General features: G+C 37.0%; 1 protein-coding gene across 3 annotated transcripts in view; it reads left to right on the forward strand.

Moving 5' to 3' along the window:
• LOC142331813 (neprilysin-11-like) overlaps window positions 1-17,565 on the forward strand; it is a 222,469-nt gene that overhangs the window by 181,737 nt on the left and 23,167 nt on the right. For all 3 annotated transcript variants that reach the window (XM_075377944.1, XM_075377943.1, XM_075377946.1), the window contains 4 exons: window positions 2,005-2,149; window positions 8,126-8,243; window positions 15,472-15,568; window positions 16,783-16,959. In XM_075377944.1, the coding sequence (XP_075234059.1) occupies window positions 2,005-2,149; window positions 8,126-8,243; window positions 15,472-15,568; window positions 16,783-16,959 (537 nt within the window). The remainder of the gene's footprint in view (window positions 1-2,004; window positions 2,150-8,125; window positions 8,244-15,471; window positions 15,569-16,782; window positions 16,960-17,565) is intronic.

Consider the following 17,565-nt stretch of genomic DNA (forward strand, 5'->3'; position numbering starts at 1 on the left):
GCTGTCGTTTTGGCCACGGAGCCAAATTCTGAAAGTATGCGTCGATCTGCGCGCATTGTGGTCACAAGCGCGACGACTGTCCGCAGAAAGCCGAGGCTCCATCCTGCGTCAACTGTAAAAGGTTGCGCAAAGAGTGCAAACATTCGGTCAACAGTAAGGACTGTGACTATTACTTACGTACGGTAGAATTGTATTTCAATTCCTTGGATAGTTAGTCCCTCTTTGAAGCTTGGTGTTTTGTGCGCAGAGTTAGCTCTATTGGTGTTGTGAGTCTCGGGGTTGTTTTTCGCAGCACCCATCACAAGCTGGGTGATCTGCCAGGCCATTTGCTATTTGTTCTGTGTTATCATGATCCATTTCCTCTTCCATGCGGAGGGCTGAAGGTTTTATCTTTTGCGATGCTAAATCGCTTCTTTGGCGACAGTTAGGTGATGGCTGTGGGCTTTCTAGCGGGTTTAGACTCTGTTCGCAGAGTCGCTTCCGCGTCGAAATCGAGTGGATCTGCTCTTTTATCTTCGTTAGTCTCAGTCTTCGACTGAGTGCCATAGTTTTTGATTGTGGGACCTGGTAGAATTTTAGCTTTCCCTGAGGTTTCTACCGCTGTGTATTTGTACTTGACTAGCTTACTTCTCCTCTAACTTGCGCCGGCGTCTGTGGGTACTTTGTCCTGTTTAGGATCTCGGGTGGCTAGGGCTCCACTCAAGCAGTTGAATTGGCCAGAGGTAAGCGTGCTAGGCGCCGTGCCACGGTTAGATTAGCTAAGTTTCAATGGAGGTCGTGCCCGACGGGTGTGTTTCACTCTCCCGGTTGTGATTACTAATTTTAGCATGGTGATTGGTCGAATTGGAGTGAACACTTATTATGGGGCTAATAAGTTAATATTGGTTGCAATCAACCTAGTGCAAAATCCAAGCGATCCTCAAAGTTGGAGCTGAAGTGGGAAACTAGAGGTTATACTCCGCTCGCGAACGGACCAGACTTGAGATCCTCTGGGACATTTGTTCTTTTCACGCTGGCTGCACTCCAATCGCTTAATTTAACGGTATGCCGTCGTGGAATATTTTGGCTGTTTGATATGCTGTCGTGGCATTACTTGTTGCATTCGTTTGTACTGTGGGTACGTACGGTTTTAGGGCTTGTTTTGTAGTGATAGGTGGGGAGTCTTTAATCTTTCGCATGTAGGCTTATAGGTTAGTTCCTGAGGGCTACGTGGTAGTGTTTGGTGTCTGATGTCTTCTTTGAAGGCAAACTTGATTAAACATCACATGTGGCATCTCACGAGTCCGGACTGAACACTGTGGAATGTGATCAGTTTGAGGGCGAAAAGATGACCTCCGATTAAGCCAATCTTGGCTAGGAACGGAAGGGGGTGGTGTAGCGACCAGACACACTACTAGGTGGGATCTTCTACCCTCGGTGGGGGGGGGGGGAAATTGAGATCCAGGTGAGTGTCGAAGGGGCCTCCTGAACTGTGGTAGTCGCCTGGATGCGGTGAATCCATGGTCACTCTGATGCCTGATGCTGGAAGGTAAGCTCCCTCTTTCTGAAGTAATGCCACACAGCAGTATCCAGAAAGTGGAAGGACTATTAGAGGTGAAGGTTTAGTCGGTAGGGTACAGGCACACATACGCACTCAACAACATTTTGTGGAACCTGTTAGCGTATCTGACACTGTACATAAATTATATTCCTCCCCTCTAGAAAAAAAAAAAGGAGCTGTGGACCTATCTTCATGCTAAGGTTGTAATTTACTGTCTTATCTAGACCCTTTTTCTTGTTATTAATAATATTGTTGCATAGAATTGATTGTACTAGCCTTATAATATTAATAATATAATTTCTCGTTCCAGAGCAGTATAACAATACTTCTAGATTCAATCCACTTCTTACACTTATTTCATCATTTATTTATAGTTCCTTTTACCTTTTCCCACATTGTTCACATACATTATTTTTTGTATGTATTATTTGCATTTTAATGAAATCAATTTTTTTTAATTTTAGCTAGAATGGCAAGAGTATTTTGACACCATATATTCGTTTGTAAATACTACAGTTGATTTTAATACTGAAGAACTGTCTGTGTACAGTCTTGAGTATTACAAAGCAATATCAAAAGTATTAGCTAATGAAACAAAATATGATATTGGTAAGATTCATCTGGTATATCTATTTACTGTTATCAGTTAAGATATTTTTGTTGATTTTGCTAATTATAATTATTTTTAATGTTGTTTGCTAATGGCTGTAATGATCATTAAAAACATATGGGAACAATAAGCAGGAATTAGCTTTTTGCTGCTCATTTTCTCCTTTTTCTTTGGTTAGGTGGAAGGGATTTGAAGCAATTTTTATGGCTGGTTGTCTGTCTTGTTATATGCGTATAATGAATTGTTTAGTTAAATAAAATGTGGGAAATAAACGTGAAAAAATCTTTTACATAAAATAATTTTTTTATGCATTGAGTTCTCTTATAAATGTGTATGTCTTTAATATATTTTGCATAAAATTTTATTTTTGCAACAAACATTGGAATTATCAAACAAATTATAGGATAATATTAGTATTACCCTTAATTTTTTGGCTGTAAATTAAAAAAACAAACTTTTTTAAATGAGGCATTATCAGGATAAAAACAGATGTTAATGTATATGTCTAGGAAGATGTAGCAGTAACTCCCAACACCAAAATACGAATTTATGATTTTTTTAAAATTTCATTAAAAAAAGTTAAAAGTACTATTTAGCATTTTTTGTCCAGTGAGGAAATACATTTTTAAGCCTGTATTTATATTCTTGGAAAGTTAAGCAGCATTTTAAATAGCTCTGATTTTATTTTATTATGAAACATAAAAAGTAAAAAGAAACATAATTTTGTATGTTAAAAATGTAATTGTGTTACTGTAAAATATGATTGTTTTGTTGTTAGCAAAATTTGCAGAAATTATAATTTAACACCTTCCTTTTAGTGAATAGTTATAAGAATTATTTAATTTTGTTAATTGTATACCCTATTATACAAATGATTATTCTCTTCTTTAGATAATGTATTAAACTGATGTAGAAAATAATCTTACCACTAGATATTGGTATTAGTAGAAATGGAAGGAACTTGGGAAGAATATCTGATCATATCTTTACCAACTGCTTTAGAGATTGCTAACAATTTTGTGCTGTTGCATAAATTTGTAAAATGAAGGGACAAAGAAATTAATGGTAAAAAAAAAACCCCACCATGTTGCAGTTGCGGTTGACACACCACCCCCTCTGTACCTAGCCCTTATGGGCTTTACCGGAGGTCATCTTTGAAACCTCGGTGAAAGGCATCTCTCAGCCTTGTTCTTGCCTTAGCCAGGATGCCACCGATGTGAATGCCACATGTGATATTCTCCTCGGTGTACCACTATCCCTCTCCAAAAAAAAACAAAAAAAAAAACAAGAGACTAAAAACAAAACACATCTTATGTTATCTCAAACAAGACTGAGTAAACAAAATAAGGAAAGGAACTGGAATCCATTACCTACCTCAAGGTAAAAGAAGTGAGTTCAACATGCAATTACAATAAAAGAAACCAACAATAAAACCTTAGCAACTACAAAACAAACAAAAGAAGAACGCGGGAAAGCCAAGGCAGCACTCTAAATGCCCATGGCAGTCCTTTTTTTTTTGCCAAATAGTGTATGAAATTCTCAACTATTATTCATTTGGACTGATTTCGACAGTTCAGCGCCGACCTGATAATATCGAGCCTGAGTATCAACTCATACTTTGAACAAACATACAGAAAGTTATATAGCCGCATATAGCATAATTGCCTCACAGACTTACACAGGATACTCATGATCTTAAAATTAACCCAATCAGGATTGACCAAACGCCGAATACCAAAGAAGGCACTACAGGCCTTCACGCGACGTATTAAAGGTACTTCTTGAATTGCACTTTCTCATCGAGAAACACCCCGAGAAACTTTTGAGCCTGAGTGTATTTTATGCACGACTTGCCATCGAAACACGAATCTGCCGCCTCACTGCCAAACGACTTTTGAGGAGCATCACAGTGGTCTTCTTCGGGCTGAAAGTCATCTTATGTTGATGACTCCACAGCTCAAGTATCCTGCAAGTTTGAGTGGCTCGGAACTCAACCTCCTCCTCAAGCATCATTCATCAACATAAGTCACGATGTGACAACCTCAGCCGCAGAAGAGAATCAAACTCCACCACCCAAAACAAAGCTCCTTGGACAGCGTGCTGCCTACCTCATCGCTGCCCTAGCGAAGCAGAACATCCCGATCACTGAATTAATTTTGCATTACCTGCAATTCATTCACACTGCATTCTCATTTTTGCAGCTGATAAATGGCCTGAAATGTCTAGGAAAATTTCTAGGACATAGTCCATCTGTCTGGTCGTCATCACACTCATCACACGTAGTATGGCGTCTTCAGTACCTTTTCCGGGACGAAACCCGTACTGGTTCTCCATCAATAAGCCATGCGAGGTTAACCTCTCATTTATGTGAAGGTACAGAACCTTCTCAAAGACCTTAACAATAACCGGTAGTAACGTAAGTGTCTATATGACGAACTAACAGTTGTATCCTTGTCACCACCTTTAAACAATTATTTAACAATCCCCTTCTTCCAGCAACCGGGAAGCATCCGTCAAACAACAATTTATTGAAAATACGGTTGATAATTCTCACGCTTACCCCTACCGAGCGAACAAGGAGCTCTGCCGTTATTCCATCGAAGCCCGGTGCCTTACCCCTACCTCAACTACAGATGGCTTGACGCAATTCAGCTTCAGTAATCTCCAAAGACAATACTCTCCCACAAAAATGAGCAACCTCACGCCGTACCCGCAGATGGTATGCGGTCTCCCCAGCTTCGTCTTCATCAGGCAGTAAATCGACAAGTAATTTGTACAAGATTCCAGACATATCTGAAATCACACCAAGCCTGGTGTAAAGACAGACAGATGAACATCCTTCCTTCGTTTGTTTCCCAAAACTCTATATACGACTCCCAGGGACCTTTGTTCCCTTGCTCATGCACAAAGGAACGCCAGGAATCCCTCTTCGCCGTACGAACCTTATGAATGTAGTGAGATCTGCGGTCCCGATTTGCAGGAACAAGGACTGCCCGCCGCTCAGTATCACCCTCACGTGGAGACGCTCTCCTTACAGACAGAGAGCCTCAAGGCAGTCAGTTTCAAGGCTGACAATTATCCGCCATGGAGCAAGCCTCTCTCGAGCTGAACTGCGGAGAATCGAACAGTCAGCGGCGTCGATGAAAACCGTCGACAAACTCTCTGTCAGGTACTCCAATTCCAATGACTCCAGACCCCGATCCAAAATTCGAAGTCTGGCCGAAAGAAAGTCAATAAATTTCTCCAGTCCTCTTGCCTGTACAGGAAGCGACCACGCTGAACTGGAACGTTACATCGGTAGCGCTCATTAAAGCCACCAAAAATCTCTTAGATAATCAATAGATGATCACTCGAGCAATCATCCACCACCTTCCTGTTACAGACATTGGCAGGAATAAATCCACCAACGGTAACATCGATATTCGTTCCACTAAACAACCAACACCCATTTACATTACCCGCGTAGGTGAGCAACTTATCAGGTACATTGAATACCTGCTTATCGTATTGGGCTAAAAACCTCTCTATTAATTCACCATCATCATCGGTGAAGCCGCTATACCACCGTAGTGACTTAGCGTTCACATCTGCACCAGTAAGAATTGGACTGGTACCAGATAATCGTAGGATTTTATCGCAGATCTAAAGATAACGATCAACAGGGTCTCTATACTGAAGGTATGAACTTGCAACATATAGATGCAAGTTCCGAACACCCGCAAGAACAACATAATAATTATTAGAGAGCTGTTGAATGAAGATACAATCTATTTCCCTTCTGCACACAACAGCAGACGTGCTCCAAGAACCACGATAGAATCGCTTCCAATAAGAAAAACCTGGCAGTTCTCCGAACATAATATATGGATGCTGCAATAAAACAACATCCAACCCTCTACGAAGAGCGACTTCACCGAGCTCAATCTGAACAATATATACTGCCCGAATATAACCATTTAACTCTGAAGAATTCAAGTACGTAGTAACAGCCCTCTGATAAAAACCACATTCTTCTATTTACAGAGTGTTTGGACTACTTCTTAACACGCTTGCAATTAGCACAATTCGGATCCTCCGACTTCTTCAGACACTCGCCCCGCTTATGACCCTCGTCACTATAATGAGCACAGACTGCAGAATGATTACAGAACTTAGCCCTGTGACCATACCTGCAGCATTTAAAGCACTGTTGGACATCTAAAAACTCCTTGATTTTACATGAAGAAAAATCCACAATCAATCTGCCTTTGTCGACGAAACTGTGAAAAAGAGTCGGACTAACCTCGAAAATTCCGTGGTAGCGCTCAGACTCGCTCCTACCCGATTTGAATAATAGTCGACATTCGGACTTGGATATATCCTCAGTCATCTTGAGTTTTTTGCTATCGGATAAGAATTAACTATTCCTTAGATAACCGTCAAGCTATGTCATACACAATAATCCTTGAGCAGCTCTTATGTTTAGGGTCGACTTTTAATGTCGGGACTACCGACCTTGAGCGATTCTGAGATGATCTGAAGACGACTAACCCCTTATTTGTTTCTTTAATATTTCGAATTTTCAGGTTCGACTTCTTTTGTTTAAAGATGGCCTGAAACTCGTCCTTCATCCGACATGGGAGGTCGGCTCACCGGTTCTGGATCTTTTGCTTATTTTCTTCTTGCCTCTACCTGCAACCACTATGGCCAGGGATACCGGACCCGGCTATGCCGTTCCCGAACCCTGCTCAAGCAGCCGTGTCTCGGTCGTTATGTTCTTTTATCTTAAGTAACTACTCCGACTTCTTTGCTTGTATAATCTCAGCCACGAATCTCTCTATTATCAGCCATTCCTCTTTACCTCTCAGCATAAACTTTGATGTAGATTCTGCGGTAATCTCTTGTATGTTATATCTTACTTTGATCCTACCATCATGCACATTCGAAAAAGGTGTGCCAGGGGATGCCCTCTTAACTGCAGTTCACACAATTTGGGAGCTCCCTTCTTCTAAACCTGTGTAAGTAAACACCAAATCCTTCATGACTGGAGAGGAATTGTGATGGGTAGTACCCCACATCGCCGTGTTTCCTCCCCAGCCAGAGTCTTACCTCAGGAATAAGTTTCTTTGTCCTCACCCTAGTTGCAGCGGCATTCTACTTCTCTTGCCATTCTTGTAGCAAGAGATTAGTGGCATCTACCCTGTCCATGCCCTCATAAAGTAGTCTTAGTACCTGCCCCCTGTTTTAAGTTAACAAACAAAACCTCAGGTTGTCTGCCAGACAAATTAGCCTCCTGCTTTTCTTTTAATACCTCAGTGTACCATTTACACTGAGGCACTGCCAACTGTAGAACTGGAAGAGGGGCGGGAACAGTCTCCCTCACCAACACCTCTCTAACCTCAGGTAGCTCAGCGGCCAACCTCTTGTAACCTGCAGCCAGAGCATCAAATATAGTTTTAACTCTTTAGCTTTCCTGTCTTCTCCTATGGGGTCAGGATGAATGAAAATATCCTGATCTATTGGGGAGATATGGTTAGGATGGGTGCCTACTCCTAGGAACCTTTCTCACCTTTCACCTCTTCTCCTTGTTCTTGAACCCTTCCATATTTTTGTACTGTGGGTGTAGATCTAACTTTGCTAGCTTTGTGTTGATGATACCAGGATGTACAGTACATTTCTTGGATATTCAGTGTAGTCAGTACATTCTTGGTGAAATATGGTAGGACAGTGTTGAGGATTCCATAACCTGTAAATCTAAGTTGACTAAGTGTCTGATGGTAGCCTTTCTAAAATAAAAAGTACAAAAATATCTTGCATGTTATAGTTGATGATAGAAAATATTAGTGATATGAACAATAAATGCTAATGAAAAAAATGTTGCCCTTTTACATTAAAGTTGTGCTAGAGACTATGTGAATTGTATTGTGAATTAAATAATAATAATAATAATAATGTGATTAATAATTTAAAATGACAATAGTTAATCATTTTTTCAGTGTTGCATATATGGTGGGATGTTATGTTTGCACTAATGCCATATTCAAATGAAGAACTTCGTTCAATTAGGAGAACATTTTTGACTGAATCTCTTGGAGAATCAATGCCTTTGCCAAGGTATTTAAAACTGTTTTGAAAATAAATTTTAATGATAAGTTTTTAACTGCATCCTTACAACCTTATGACTCCATTTTGTTGTATTATAAAATGGACAATTCATTAGTACGGAGAAACTGTCACAAGAAATGAAATACCAGAAATTAAAGGATTCAAAATAAGTATTAAATTCCAGTAATCAAAACCATGGCTATTAAACTGGTTTCTGCTGATCACTAAATGTTAAAGAATATTTTCCATAGCACTTTATCCTGTTGACATTTATTTTTTGGATAATAACTACTGCAGTGTTGTTTAAAATCTATATTTGAAGAAATATGTTATGTACTTATTATTACTATTATAATTTGTAATGAAGACGCATAAAGTACATTCATTATTGATAATAGCATAATATTATTTTATTTTTATTTTAATACAAAAAGATAAAATCACTGAATCTAAAAGTAGAGTGGTCTATTGATACCGAATTCTTAAACACAGTAGTAATCCTTGGTGAAAGATTTTTTCAAGTTACCTTAACATATAATCACGGTTCCAGTGGTATGAATCAGGAACAGTATTATTCAAGTCATCATTTCCTGTTGTCTGTCCCATCAGTTTTTATTACTTTGTAAATTTTACTTCAAATGATATTAACTCATTTTCAATATTTAAAATTTTGATTCTGAAATGTTAATCTTAATCTTGGGCTTTAATAATTTTTTGCAAGTTATCATAGAGATAAAACACGAAAGTTTCAGTGATATAATTAAGTAAAAATTCTTAAAGCTTAGATTATAGATTAACTTTTCACTCTGATACAAAGTCATTAAGTCATAAGAATATTAATTTAAGTCCAACTCAAAAACATTGTTTAAATAATGTAGAAAATATGTGAATTACAATTATTAGATAGCAGGTAATTGAAAGAAAGAGAAGTAATTGAAATTACTGAACAAAAGTAAAACCCTTTGTTCTTCAGATGATAATAAAGAGGAATGAATCAGGACCCATTCATCAATAAATAAATGATCTAAGTGTACTACTTTCATCTGCATTACTAATTGTTGTGTATATTGTGTTCAGACTTATTTTAATTCATCTTCATTGAACAAATATTAGTATTCACAATGAGGATCAGTTGATTTATTCCCTAATGGGGAATCTTACTCTTTAAGACTTTGAGGATTGGCATACCCATGACCCTAGTCTCTGTAACTTTTCTTCCTACAACACTCAGAGCTGCAAAACACTTTACACTATACATATTCATTACACAAATTACAACATATACCTTTACACAAGTACATAACATCTTACACTATTTCTTCTTGCAGTAACACTTGATGATGTTGCAAAACTTACAAAACGCAGCCGTAACCCTAGGTGGAAACTATTATGCCAATAGGTGGATGTCTGTATGTAGTGAGTCTCAAACGATTTCCTCTGTGCACCAGGATGAACCGAGTTGTATCCAGCCTTAGCTCCAGTATGCACATGCTCTGCTGGAGTGGTCCATTATATTGCCATACTTGTGGAAACCATATGTCTGTTCCATTAAATACTTCTTTGGTGGATGCTGGTTCACTTGAAAAACCCAACAAACCCGGGAGCTTAAAAAGGCTTTAACCAACCTTGTCAGCCGAAGATGTGTCTGGTGATGATGAAACGAGAGATAAAACAAGACTGCTAAATTATCAATAACATGGTTTGTGTAGTCAAATGTAAGGAAGAAGGTAAATTATTTGCAAAAGTTTCATTTTTCTTAATTCATAAGTGTGTAGTTAGAGAGTGTCTCTGCAAAGTCAATTAAACAAATAGTGGCACCCTGTTGAATGAAATGAATGATGATGAGCAGAGTCAGAAGCTACTAGTCCTTAGGTTCGCAGGGAAGGACAAAGTCATATATACCCTAAATTCCAGCAAGGGAGTGCCAAGGGATCTTCTGCCATGACTTGGTTGGTATTGAACCATAAGAGATATCAGAAGAACTGTCCCCCAGTCAGTCAGTTCTGTGCAGAGGATGATGAGGAAAGATAATGGTATTGATGTGCCAACATCCTCACTTATTATAACTTTTTCTACTCTGACGGTCCCTGAGCAAATAAAAAAAAGGGGCTCCCCACCTGTGTGTGTACAAATATACATACCAAACCCCGACGCTGCTTCCAGTGTCTGTTCTCAATGTGAGGATATCAAAATCCTGCTAAAAGAAGAAAATCTTCTAATACTGTGTCTGCAAGAAACTTACCTCCATCTCCAGGATGAAGACTCGCCTCTGTATTTTCACGGATACGTGTGCGAGAGATGCGACCATCCAGCTGAGGGTAGAGGACGAGAAGGTGTGACTGTCTTACTAAAGATCATATTGGCCATGCGGATTCCGCTGGATACAAACATTCCTGCAATCTCAGTAAAGCGCCATTTAATCTGAACATCTGCATCTTATATATTCTACCAAATTCCGATATCAATGAAGATGTTCTTTCCAGTCTGTTTTTTCGGATTCTTATAACCTGTCTAATACAATTGGGGATTTCAATGCCCATCGTGGGGCTCATCATCAAGCTTTTCTTGAGGTACTATAGTTGATCAACCGAGGCAGAACTTGGATCTTTGTTTATTGAATGATGAATCGTACACGTTTATGACATCTTCACTAGGTTTATGTCATCAATCCTTGTGTTCAGCATTCTTACTTCCATGTCTTACCTGCCGTGTGTCCGGAAACTTCTTTGGAAGCAATCACAGACCAATTGTTTTTTTCAGACGGTAACAGAGATTTGCCCGAATCTTCTTCTCAAATTGGTGGTTGAGAAAGCTGATTGGAGCGGATACAAAGATTCTTTGTTCAATACGACAGGATTGGTAACTAGCTATGTTTACACACCTGATACTCGATGAATTTATCCCACTAACATCAGGAAAACTAATGCATCCTGCTTGCTGTTCCTTGGTGGGACGAAGACTGCAGAAGTTTATTAAGGGATCGTCGCAGGGCACTACGTAATTTAAATCGAAGGCCTACGACAGAAATGCTCTTCGCCATTCGCAATATGAGAGCTGTATGTCGATGAGTTTTTCGGTGTGCTAAACGGAAATCGTGGCTCAATTATGTCAGTACCATTTCTCGGACAACTCCATTATCGGTTATTTGGAGAAAAATTCGGACTATGTGTGGATCAGAACAACACTGCGCCAATTAAACTGGAAAGCAACAGCTTCCTCGTCACCGCGCCAATTGATGTAGCGAACACGTTTTGAAACTCGTTTAGGTCAGTTTCACTTACATCATCATCATCATACTGCCCTGAGTTTATGAGGTATAAATTGCCGGTTGAAAATATCGCGTTTGTGATTGGAGATTCGCGAAATGAGTTCATTTGTGATGAGTGGCAAATGAACAGACTGCTACCATTGACAATAAACTTTGTCTGTTTAAGAACACTATATCACCGTGATGCTTTTCATTCAGTAGTTGCCGTTGAGAAGAAGCTATTATTTGTCGTTTGTGAATAGGTTACACTAGACTCACTCACTGACATCTCATGACGCGGATCGATGAACCTGTTTGTGTTCGCGGCGACTGACATTTAACGGTACACAACACACTTGTGGATTGGTTATTTTAGAATTTTTGTAACATCCACATAATAAAATTTACATTTGAACAAAATTCATCATTTGTATCTTTTTGTGCAATCACATCTGTGTCTGATTTAGACGTGCACCCACCTCATCGAGTGCTCTTTAAAATTATTTGTTCAGGTTCTAAAGGGTGCGTAGCGAAGGAGTAGCAACGACTGTTTATCTGTCTACTCTTCTTGGTGTTACAGTAATCTGTGGTATTGAGTGATTGCTTAATTGGCCAAGTTCTTGCGCAGTCGATCCAACAAAGGCTAAGAGGTGGGCGAGTAGCAGGAGGATTTATAGGCCTCCGGCTGTCCATGGCTCGATGCGGACAGTTGACGCGTTGTACACTTGCCCAATTTCTGATATAGATAGCGTGATGCAGATAGGTTTGAATTGGCGACATGTCCGAAAGTGAAAAGAAACCTAAGCTCAAGCGGATAAAGGCTACTGAAATCCGGGAGACGCGGATTGATAATTCGTACATCCAGTGAGGATGGAAGCCAGACAGGGAATTCCATACGTGTGAAAGAGGATGTTGTTGTCGATTTTTTAAAGTCGACCGGCAAATATGGTGGCTCCCTGCTCTTGATGAGAGTGTTCGAGGAACAGTTTAAACAGCTGATGGCCTTCTTGGAGAAACCGAAAAGTGCCTCAGCAAGTGTAACTCCAAAAAATGAGGGAATTCAAGGTTTTTATGTCTGGCCTTGCAGAAAGGTTTGAGGCGTTGGCCAATAAACCCGTTTAAGTAAAGGAACTGATAGTCAAAGAAACTGTTCTTACGTCGGTCGTTGAACCCCATAAGATTCAGAAGAGGCGTTATGCCAACATTATAAAGGACAAGAGAGATGATAATTTATCTCAAAAGTAACCAGAGATTTTGTTCGTCAACATGAATGAGGGTGTTACTAAATCCTGTAAGGAGATGAGGGATGACTTGAAAGTTGTCCTGCGTTCGAAGAGGTTGAACTTGAGAATTTGGAATATGAAGGAGACAAAGAAGGGTCTTGTAGCTGATGATAAGGAGACAGCTAAAATAATTTTGGACTCTAAATGTTGAAAAATCTGATATAAGAGCCGATCCTAAAAGGAAGCGGCGCCCTAGGATAATAGTTTTTGATATTAACCGTCATCTGGCAGAGGAAGCAGTATTAACTCTTATTAGATAGCAGAATATCAGGTTGGACAGAACTGCCTTTAAGTCAGATTGTCGATTTTTGTTTAAAATGGGTAGGTGCGATGCAGAGCGCTACCATGAATGTTTGAGGTGGGCCCTTCTATGATGAGGGCTTTTATTATTGAGAATAGGCTGTTCATCGATTTTGCATTTTGTCATGTCAGGGAGTACATCGATGTCCAGTGGTATTTTAAGTGTTGCAAGTTTGGCAACAGGGCCAAGTTCTGTGATCAGTCTTCCATTTGTGCTCACTATGGTAAGGAGGGGCACAGGCGTGAGGATTATCCCAAGAAGTTTGATCCTCTATCATATATTGATGAAAGTCATCTTGAGCCTTGGGAAAAACTTCTTCGGTCTGAGCATGGTTCAATTGTTATTGGTGCCGATGTTAATGCTAAATCTTTGATATGACATAGTGATTGTACTGAAGAGAGTAGTGAGGTGGTCGAAGCGTTTCTTGCTCATATGATTTAGAGGTATTTAATACTTCTCGTAAGCTGCCAACATGTGCTTACGTGCTGTATTGAATGATTTGTTGTTGTTGATTTAGCGGTTGAGACTGCTAAAGTCGTGTTCAGGACGATGTAACTTCTCATCGTTTGGATATTTTGTCTTCAGAAGTTACTGAAGCTAGGTTGCGTGAAGTAATTTGTAACTTTGGTAGAGGCAAAGCTCTTGGCTTTGATGGAATAATAGTGAAACTCTTTGTTTGTTCGATAAATGTCAGTGTTCGTGTTTTTACTACCGTTTTTAATGAAATGCTTTTTACTGGTCATTCTCCAATTTGTTGGAAGAAGAGTTAAGTATAGTTAATTCACTACTGTAATTTTGTACCTGGGCACTGATAACAACACGTTGTGTGCCCAGGAAAAAAAGGTGGTTTATTCAGTGTAAATGTTACATAAATTAATTACTTAACATATTTTAATTAATTAAACATTTATTAAAACATAAATAGTAAATTATTTTGTGTAAGTAATGTCAAAAATTAGAATTTGAGAAATTGAAATACAAAATTAGATACTTGGATGAGTGTGTCTGCACAGCTACTGAAGAAATCTTTGTATAATATAAAATATAAGATATTTAAGTAAATCTATTGATATATATCAATATTCAAAAAACTTAGCCCGGCTACAAGAAGTTGTTCATCTCTACTATCCTTTTTTGAGGTGAAAAAGAATTACCTGGATGACCTAACAGTTTATTTTTTATATATTTCAGATGACATTGCAAAACAATTTTTAATAATGAAACCATCCTTTTATATATTATGTTAATCTACCGTAATGTTTGTTTAACATGAATAAAAGTAAAGACAGCTTAAGGATATATGTGCATTAAAGTGAGCTGTATTAAAATTACTCCATGTCGCTGATCAGTTGTGAAACCAGTGTTATTTAATATAAATGAATTAATTTATGCAGCATCTAGCTGCTCTACAATGGAACAGAATTATACAAGCATTAATGCAGAATGCTTTTGATATAGTTATTTTCATACAACCATAGCCAGAGAATACTAACAACTTATGTGTTTGTACTTGTATTTTTAGGTTCAAATAAAAAAGGTAAACACCATTCTCACCTTTAAGTCTGGCATGATATGCTATTAGTTCTTGAAATATTAGCAACTTTTGAGAGTGACTGGTATCCCAATCTTATTTCAGTCACTTACAACTATTGAGATGAGATATATAAATCTCTTTGAACACAACAATTCAAAATCTGTAATTGAAATAATTTTGCAGATAGTGTTGTCACATATCAAATTATTTTTTTGTTGTTGTGTAATGAAATTTGTTTTCCCTTTGTGACTGATGTAAAAACAGAAGTTTTTCTCAGTATCCATGTTTAACTGGTACAATTAATTGAGGTTGGTACAATGTAGTGGTTGCAGTCTATTAATTGAGGGAATAGACTGCATCCATTACATACGTTGATTAAGAGCAAACATTTTTACAGCATCTATTTAATAAATCTCATCTAGCTATCAATACTTAACTCCGTGTCTGCAAATTGAATGTTTTTGAATGATGTACCTACTGTACTTAAATATATAACTCTAAACAGGGAAAATGTTCAGAAGTTTCATTTAATAATTCTTATGTTTATGTTAAAAAAAATAATATTGCCAAAAAAAAAATCAGCAGTTAACAAAAGAAATTGATTTTATAATACCATATTAAAGATTAATGTTTATATTATGTTTCAGTTAACCATACATGTCAGGGATGATCAGCCTGAGACTGTACAAGACTACACTTCATTTACATTCATACATGTCATTTTCATTCATCCTCTGAAGTAATATCTTAACGATGGTTCTGGAGGCTAAACAGAAAATAAATATTTATATGTTTACTAATCATTTCTTGTATGTTGTGTGGTAAATATTAAAAATTATGAATTGATTTAATTTTTTTATTTTAACATACAGAGAGAGTCAATGTTCGCAAATAATATGGATTACAATGGATTTTGCATTAGCTGCTGGTTCAGTGGAAGGAGTTGATCTTGAAAGCATAAAATCAGATGTTGGTATAAATTAATTATTTTTTTAAGAATATTTTGAATATCTAAAAAAAATTACTAAACCTTAGAACCTATAATATCTTTCTTCATATTGATGGGTTTAGAAAAATAATGTTTTTAATTTTATAGGTCTGTAAGTAAAAATCAAAATACTAATACTTTGATCCACTTTGGCTGCACTCATTCATCAAAAGATGAACTTATACAGCCTGATAAATATAGTCTGTGTTTTTTTAACTTTGAAAAATGTCTAACAGAAATCCACAAAAAATAAGGAAAATTATGATTTCAAAATTATATGCAGCAGGAAATTAATATGTTATTATTTTAAATGTTTTTTGCCATGATGGTTAATGAATGATAACTATTATTTAGAACAGTAAACTTTTAAAATGACAAACTGAACCAGATTTGTTAAATACAGATTGAAATTCATATCTCTCATTAACTGTTGGATCCACATTGCTCCATGATGCTGCTGTTCTCACACCATTTTCTACTGATATTACAAGGTGTATCAATTAAGTACATCAACTTACCTTTCTTTCTATGTATTACAGTTCTTATGTTTGTGTCCTTCAATATAGTTTGCATTCGCTCCTACTTCTTTTTTTTGGGCTTGATGACATCGCCACATAAGCTTGAAGCCTGGGACTTCAAGTGTACGTCTTGGAACCTTTGTATAATTGCACAATAATAATTCAAAAGTTATAATGATAAAAAGAGGGAAAAATGTCTTTAAATTAGTTACTTTTACTAGCAATATAATTTTTTATTTTAAAACTCTTCCATTTTGTTATCTGGGAAGACTTTTTAAAACAAATAATAATAATTTGGTAAGAGTAAGAAACGAAACAAAAAAACAGAATGATTGAATTGAGAACTTCATCCTTTTATTGAAGTCTCTTAGAAATATTCAGTTAAACTTGGCTGACCAAACTTTTAAAACAACCAGGAAAAAATAGTGGATTTGTTTGTTTTTCCTCCAGTTAAGTTATTATGTAATGGATACAGTTAAGATAATTAGGGATTGTTTATAATTTAATTAGAATTTGCTGATTATAACTGATTATTTATTTTCTGATTTGACTGGTTACAAAAAAGTATGTAAATGATTAATAAGATGTTTTTCCCATTTAAATTATGATTCTTTTTCTTTAATTAACAGAATCATAAGTTATTGCTTAAAGTTATATTTTTCATTTTTATTTTACAGATTGGTCAAATGATAGATTATATACAATCTTCATTCACAGAATCTTTAAATAAAGCAGATTGGATTGATGCTGAAACCAAAACTGCGATATTGGATAAATCTAATTCAGTACGAAAAAATATTGGAATTCCTGATTGGGTTCTGGATAATGATGAAATAAATTTATTTTATTCTGAAGTAAGTTAATTTGTTTCTATACATTAATTCAATTCTTAGTCATAAACCACTTTAATAAGAAATAGTCATTACCAGTGATGAGATTCTGTATGTCTAGTCTATTAGACCTCTGTGACTTGTTCTTACCATCTTCTTTCCTTCCTTCTTTCTTACCATCTTCTTTCATTCTGTTTGTTCTTCCAACAAAACACTAATCAAACCTTTCCGTTTAATTATACAACCGACCCAATTATTCTTCCCTTTAATGGTGACCTGAAGAATTTGCCTTTCTTCATTTAAACTTTGCAGCACATCTGATTTGTTTTATAAATTGTCCATCATATCTTTTCATTTTTCTCCACATCCTCACTTCAGAAACTTTAATTCTTTCCTATTTCTTTTATTTAGGATACACAATTTTTAATACTACATTAAAACATCCTAATGCAGCATGTAATTGATCTCATTCACAAAATTTGACCTACCTTATTGTGCAATATTAACTTTTACCTCATGATTGGCTTCTAGACTATAGCAGTTCTGGTGTTAATTTCTTTCCTGTGTCTTCAGTAATTTCCCAGTATTTTCCCATCCAAGGGGCCTAAATTTCATAGCTTAGCAGACCTG

The sequence above is a fragment of the Lycorma delicatula genome, chromosome 10 (assembly GCF_047948215.1).
Source record: "Lycorma delicatula isolate Av1 chromosome 10, ASM4794821v1, whole genome shotgun sequence".
In the NCBI taxonomy this organism is placed as follows: Eukaryota; Metazoa; Arthropoda; class Insecta; order Hemiptera; family Fulgoridae; genus Lycorma; species Lycorma delicatula.